Here is a 7,830-nt window from a genome sequence, read left to right as displayed (position 1 = left end):
ACCTAGAGCTCCACGAGGCTCCGGCAGGGGATGGTGGCGAACCCTGCTGTACTCTTCCACCACAACTTTCTCTCACTCTTACTTCCTGTTTCTGTTGTGCCTGTAATTCAAAAGGTCAGCCTTGTCACACTGTGTCACGCTGAATATCCCCTGAGAACTACGTTAAGGGTACATATGTCTGTGGAGTGCTCAGCCACTTGCACGTTAATTTCACGAGCAGGCTGTTCTGTTGATCGGATCAACTGGAACCCTTGACGTTGTAAGCGATGGAGTGCCAACAACAACAACAACATGGTAGATGTGTAATGTTAGCATGAACAAATGAGCTGAGGGGAAAGAAAAATGAGCATCAAAGGAACTGACTGCACTAGTGCAGATATGTGATACGTAAAGGATGACGGTAGGCTCAAGTCAACAGGAGAGGAAGACATGGGAAGAAGAGGTAAAAGTAGTAATAAGCTATGCTTGAGAGGGTTCATCCAACTCAAGCTAGCAGAGAAATTTGGAAGTAAACATCAAATACTGAATTTTAAAAAAAATTGTAAATCTTTTATTCAAAATTCAAGTCACAAAATGATTTAGAACTTACCTGCATTTTATAAAAATTATACATTCCCCATACACCACAGCAGACATCTACTTTGGTTAGTAGAATATCGTAAGGTAAATTTTGGTTTGTATCATACACAATTTCACTGCAATAAACAAATAGGACAGTTTTAATTATAATAAAATAATTCTTTCTATTCTAAGCTCAAGGCCTGCAATTTTAGGAAAGGAACTAGTCAATTATATTGACCTCAGAGGTTAACTGGTATGTATTTTATCAATTAGAAAGCAATGAAAGGCAAAGTCAACCTCAGTGGAATTTGAACTCAGAACATAACAACCAGAAGAAATGCCACTCAACATTTTGCCTGACGTGCAAACAATTCTGTCAAGTTTCCACCTTAACCCTTTCATTACTGTTTTTATTTTGAGATGCTCTGTGTTTCTCTCAATTATTTTAGATATAACAAAGAATTCAGTAAAATTACAGTTATCACCAACATCTCCTCACTGGCACATGAAAAAAAACATTCGAGCGAGGTCGTTGCCAGTGCCGCTGGACTGGCTTTTGTGAAGTGGCACGTAAAAAAACACCATTTTGAGCGTGGCCATTACCAGTACCGCCTGACTGGCCCTCATGCTGGTGGCACGTAAAAGCACCCACTACACTCTTGGAGTGGTTGGCGTTAGGAACGGCATCCAGCTGTAGAAACTCTGCCAGATCAGATTGGAGCCTGGTGCAGCCATCTGGTTCGCCAGTCCTCAGTCAAATCGTCCAACCCATGCTAGCATGGAAAGTGGACGTTAAATGATTATCATTAAGCTAGTGTCAAAAGACCATTAATTGTGACTAAGGTTTGGTGGAAGATTTTATTTCAAAACTTATGAAAACTAGACATTTGTAGTATAGAACCAGAGCCTGTTTTAGCCGGGCTGGTAACGAAAGGGTTAATATTATTAATAATTAATAATAATGATTTCTTAGACTCAAGGCCACTATTTTCAAAATGAGTATAGACAATTTAATTCACCCCAATACATTTTTGGTATTTAACATCATCAGAGGGTCCAAATTGTAACCACTGAGGAATAGTATCGATATATATACACAGTGAAACATACAACTTTTTAATGTTTGAATCAAGATTAAAAAAAAAAATTTATATGCTCTACATTTGAAATGTGTTAAGTTCTGCATTGAGCCCAAATATACTTACCCACTTGCTTTAATATTGCAATTAGCGTCAGGTACAGGTTTGTTATCTCTATCATTGCATGTAGCAGCATTTTGATTCAGCAGAACCACCATAGATTGACTATCTTCTTCAAAGTTTACAGTTGGTAATGAGCTGATTAACGTATCAGTTTCACCTAAGCATGTAAAAGTTGGTTTCTCCTTTGAAAGAAAAAAAAAAACAATGAAAATGAAATAAAAAAAAACAGTACAAAATAATGAGACAACGTAAGAGATTAGCAGTCACCCAACTTGCAAGGAAAAGAATCTGAACCTTTCTTAAATCATGAACTGCCATCTTAGTTTTAAATTACAAAACACACACACACATTCACATATACATACATATACACATTCATGAATAAATAATGCGTTCGTTAATTTTGTTATTACATTAAATTAAAACCCCATGTTTCTGATTAATTCATAAAAATGTATTTAAAATTAAATTGCATTTATATCATTGAACAAAATTTTCTTCTTCATAAAATGAAATTAATTGAACAAAATTTTCTTCATCATAAAATAAAATTAATCCTAGTAGGCTTGTTCGCTTTGGATTTATTTTAAGGCAGACAAAAGCGGTGTTAAAATGGCTACCCCAAGGCAGAAGGATGATAAAGTAATCCAATTTTTTTCTCTATTTCCTAGATCCAGAGGAACTGATAGTGTGCAAAACCTTGTAGGCTTTCCTTAGTGATAGTGAGGCACAGCTTTTGGATATACATATACATGTTCAGGGAGTGTGCAATGCTGTCTTAAAGCATGGGTATACTGGGCAGTTGCCTGGGAGCCTCAGAGGTCTAGGGGAGGACCAATTCTGATCTATGTATGCTGTGATTAGCTGCCAATAAATAAATACTATAGAGCCCACTGCATTGAATTGCCAGGGCCCTAGAATGCTACTAAGATATATATATGTGTGTTTGTGTGTCTGTGTCTGCCCCCCCAACATCGCTTGACAACCGATGGTGGTGTGTCTACGTCCCGGTAACTTAGCGGTTCGGCAAAAAGGGACCGATAGAATAAGTACTAGGCTTTCAAAGAATAAGTCCTGGGGTTGATTTGCTCGACTAAAGGCGGTGCTCCAGCATGGCCGCAGTCAAAAGAACTGAAACAAGTAAAAGAGATACTTACCCATTTATCTCGCTCAACATTTGTGAGTTTCTGCAGCATACGAGCTAGTCTAGGTGCTCCATTCATCAAAGTATGCTTCAAGGGAGATAAGCCAGCAGTATCTTCATATTCTAGGGGTGCACCAGCTTTGAAGAGCACATAAAGGATTTCATCATTATCATAGGTACCATACTCGAGAGGGCATACAAGATGATGTAGGACAGTTCGTCCATCATTGTCAGTGTAGTTCAAATTCACACTACTGGTCTTCTCAACCGTAGGGATATTGTCTGAAATGAGAGATAAGGTTAAATTTTAGGAAATTTTTAGACTAATCCTGAACGAAATCCACACCTACATAAATTAGAATTCATTCATACATTTAATGAGCATTTCTTCATGTTAGCATGGATTGAACAGAGACATTATTCTAGGCACCTATTTTTGCCTGGATTTCAAGTAAAGTAGTCATTATTCCACTGGTCTTCAAAAGGTACAAATCAACTAACCGTAACGTCAATGTAAACATCATATCACTGTTTTACTCAGATGGTAACACACTCACTCACATATGATGGGCTTCCATACAGTTTCTATTTACCAATTCCACTTACAGCCCATAGCCATAGAAGACACTTGCCCAAACTACCTCACAATGGGATTGAACAAGAAACCACATGCTAAAAAGCAAAGTTCTTAACTACACTGCTTTGTTCAGATGGTAACAAGTGCCACAGGCACAAACATATGATGAGCTTCGATACAGTTTCATCATAATCATTCATCTGCTCTTCATGCTGGCATGGGTTAGACAGTTTGATGGAGCTGATAAACCAGAGAGCTGCACCAGGTTCCAGTCTTATTTGGCATGGTTTCTACAGCTGGATGCCCTTTCTAATGTCAACCACTCCAGGAGCGTAATGAGTGCTTTTATGTGCCACCAGCATAGGTGCCATTTACATGACACCAGCAACGACCATTACAATTCACAGGTGCCATTTACATGGTACCATCAACGACCACGATGCACAGGTATCATTTACATGGCACCGGAAGCAACCAGGACTACAATTCACAGGTGCCATTTATACTTGCCCAAACTGTCTCACAGTGGAATTGAACAACAAATCCCACATGTTATAAAACAAAAGTTCTTAACTACACAGCCATATATTCATATCAGAGTGTATGCATGTGCGTATGCATGTGCGTATGCATAGATATCATCATCATTTTAACACGCATACAGACATATAAGGGTGTAGCCATTGCTGAGTGACTGAGTTAGTTTCACAACAAATGCGGTCTCAGTTTTTATTCCACTGTATGGCATCATGGGAATGCTTCTTTATCATGGCCTCAGGCCAAACCAAAAGCAAGCGTGTGGAAACATGTCAGATGAAATCTATTGGTAATTCAAAAGTCACGGTCTTCCGGCATATTTTGTCAACGATTCAGTTTGGGAATTATATGAAAGGGACATTTATCTGAGGAATACTCAACCACTTGCACATTAAATTTAAATTGAAACCGTGATCCTACAACCGTGAGTCCGCTGCCTAACCACTGGGCCATTGCGCCTCCACTATTAACAACTATTAACATGATTATTAACACAACTATTAACTATTAAAAATTAACACAACTATTAACATAGTTAACAGAGAATTAACATAAAATCCTTACCAAATCTGAGGCTTGATGTTTGGCTTCCCAATTTCAATTGTGATGAAGCTTTGGAGTTCAATCTTGGGAGAACCGGTTTCTTGTCTTGGGGTGCAAAATCAACTTCTTCATCTTCTAGTTCGTCTGTGTCATGTCCATCATCATAATCATCATTGTTGTCATCAGCATTCTCATCCTCGTCCCCATCCTCATCATCACCACCGTCATCATCTTCCTCATCGTCCTTCTCGTCATCGCTGCCTCTCCCGCTGCTTTCTGTGGCAGCGTCCGCTGCGTCAGCATCCTGGTCCTCGACGTCCCCTTCCTCGTCACTACTGTGCCCATCTCCGTTTTCTATGTCGGCTTCCTTGTCAGCAGAATCAGAGCCATCAGCACCAGCTGAAGCCCTTCCATCGTTGGCATCGTCATCGGCAAAGTTGTTGCCATTGGTCTGTGGTGCTTTGTTTTCCAGGTCGATCATCTTCAGGTTGAATACCTGTCGAGATGTCTTTCTGGTCAACTGTTGATCGGCTTTGTTGACGTCCTTGTTCTGTTCTGGATGGTAGTCATAATTCAGCAGCAACTTCACTATATTGATGTCATTCTAAACAGAGAATAGAAATTGTTTGTCATCATCTATTTTACATCTACAGCAATATTAAGGTATTTAACAAAAACTAAAGATATCTGACCCTGTTTGCTACCCAACTGATGATATCATTATTTACATTTTAACTTAGGTTCTTAACCAACAAAAATCTTTACAGTATGACATATGATTATGTACATCAAGTCAAAATTTCATGTGAACTAGGCAAGAGAAAATACCAGTTAGATCACAGGGACCAGCCAGGACAGTCAGATGGCATGTCTTGCGAACAACTTGCACATCCAAGTGCTACCAGTCAAGAACTCTGCATACTGGAAGCCAGCAAGTGTATGGGGGTCATCAGGAGAGAATGTGTGCCGTTTCGGGGCCTACCTCTCGACGACATCAATGCCCCCCCCCCCCACCTCACTGATATGAGGCCCCGCTTGCTAGATCAACTGGTTATTAAACAAAGCTCGATATTTCTCTAGCTATCGCTCATCATCTCTTTTTAACCAAATCCAGTGACCAGCCTTCTCCACTGTAGTTTGGATATCGGTCATGGTGGTATTTACCTTACGATGAGTTAGGCCTTACGAGAACGACAGTCATCTCACACTGTGTCTTACAAACCCTCTACATCAGATGGCAAAACATACAATTAATAAATTAACATCATATTCAAAACTGACAAGGAATTTTCTGCTTGTTGTGTGCTTACCTTTTTCACTGCATGCATTATTGGTGTCAAACCTTTTTCATCAGCAAAGTTTGGAGAAGCTCCGTTTTTCAAGAGATACCTAACTAGATTGTTATTGTAGGAGCAAATGGCAAAAATGAGAGGTGTGATGAGAGGGCCATCACAGCGGCTGAAATAGTTGGTTCTTTCAAAACTGATTTGTTCTCCAAACAGAAGATGGTGAGGTGGAGGTAGGTCAAACAAAATATCAAGCGAAGCGCCGAGCTTCATCAACATTGTTAACCATTCCCTAGAAGTGAATGAAACAAGAACAGGACAGGAAAACATAAATTAGGTTGGGAAAAAGGAAGGATTTTAACAGAAAGATATTTTTTTAAATGGTTTTTATTCATTTCTATATTAACTTTTTATACAGCAAAAAGAGATAAATTGTTTTCTCACGCTACTACTCTCTGAGTGGTTGGCGTTAGGAAGGGCATCCAGCTGTAGAAACTCTGCCAAATTAGATTGGAGCCTGGTGTTGCCATCCGGTTTCACCAGTCCTCAGTCAAATCGTCCAACCCATGCTAGCATGGAAAGCGGACGTTAAACGATGATGATATATATATATATATATATATATATATATATAAGCGGACGTTAAACGATGATGATGATGATGATGATATATGTATACACACACACACACACACACACACACAAACACGTCTGCATTTCTATTTTTTTAAGCCAAAACATGCAAGGTATAAGAAATACTTTTATTTTGTAATTCAATATTTCAGAATTAGGACCCCCATTTTCAGGAAATATTTAGAGAAGAATATTGGTTTCCAATTTTGGGACAAGGCTAGTAATTTTGGGGAAGGAGGCAAGTCGATTACATCAACTGGTTATTATTTTATAGATCCTGGGAAGAATGAAAGGCAAAGTTGACCCCCAGTGGATTTGATCTCAGAGCATAAAGACAGACAAGACGCCACCAAGTATTTTGCCCACCATGCCAATGATTCTGCCAGCTCACTGCCTTATTTAGAAAAGAATACTGAAATACTGAAGTACAAGACAAAAGTATAAACCATCAACTTGTATTATTTCTAAAAATTTGCATCGTTTTGGCTTTAATAAAAAAACATACATTTGTCAGGCAATACTTCATTCAAACTACGCATATATATTGCAACATAATATACATTCCCCAATCTGCACTTATATTTTGATCAATTTAACTCTGTTGAGTATATGGGGGCTTATTCCTCAATGCATAGAAGAAACAGGCTGGATTTAGTACTTAACCAAGAATAACATTTTTATCAAAAGGAATAGGATATTAATGCATGGATTGATCAACTCATTGCATAGGTATAAATATTGGAAATTTTTTTCATCCCTACAGATAATTAATAGTCTCAAAAATTATAATTATCAAAGTTAAAAGGAATTTTTTTTTTGTATATGTAAAACAGCAATTTAAACATACCTCGCTTCATTATTGATGTCACTAACTTTATCGTAGTTCCAGAAGAAAGCTGCCATGACATCACGTCCATATCGGTCTTTGTGTTTGATGTCAAGTTGAGAATTTTTGCCTAATAAGAAACAACAGAAAGTTTAACAGAACATTGCTTATGTTTGCTTATGAATCAACCACTAATATGTTCTCAGATGAGTAATAGAAGTTGATAAAATAAGTACCAGACAAATTACAGGAGGCTACGTGCTCTGTGTTTCTTTCAATTAATTCTAAATATAACAAAGAATTTAGTAAAATAACTTAGTTATCATTAAGCTAGTGTTAGGAACATAAATTGTGACTAAGGTTTCGTGGAAGATTTTAATTCAGAACTTTTGAAAACAAGACATTTGTGCTACAGAACCAGAGGTGGTTTCGGCTGGGTTGGTACCAAAAGGGTTAAAAATATCATGGTGACTTTAACCCTTTTCTTAGCATATTTCTGTTGAGATGCTCTGTGTTTCTTC

General features: G+C 38.2%; 1 protein-coding gene across 1 annotated transcript in view; it reads right to left on the bottom strand.

Annotated features, from left to right (window-relative positions):
- Positions 1-7,830, bottom strand: part of LOC106872934 (poly [ADP-ribose] polymerase tankyrase) — a 155,738-nt gene that overhangs the window by 11,428 nt on the left and 136,480 nt on the right. The window contains exons 36-41 of the mRNA XM_052971557.1: positions 7,331-7,439; positions 5,875-6,142; positions 4,586-5,168; positions 2,921-3,189; positions 1,767-1,945; positions 590-695 (exon numbers count right to left, since the gene is read on the bottom strand). Of these exons, the coding sequence (XP_052827517.1) occupies positions 590-695; positions 1,767-1,945; positions 2,921-3,189; positions 4,586-5,168; positions 5,875-6,142; positions 7,331-7,439 (1,514 nt within the window). The remainder of the gene's footprint in view (positions 1-589; positions 696-1,766; positions 1,946-2,920; positions 3,190-4,585; positions 5,169-5,874; positions 6,143-7,330; positions 7,440-7,830) is intronic.

Source organism: Octopus bimaculoides, chromosome 11 (genome assembly GCF_001194135.2).
Source record: "Octopus bimaculoides isolate UCB-OBI-ISO-001 chromosome 11, ASM119413v2, whole genome shotgun sequence".
NCBI lineage: Eukaryota > Metazoa > Mollusca > Cephalopoda > Octopoda > Octopodidae > Octopus > Octopus bimaculoides.
This window is presented reverse-complemented; position numbering and strand designations above follow the sequence as displayed.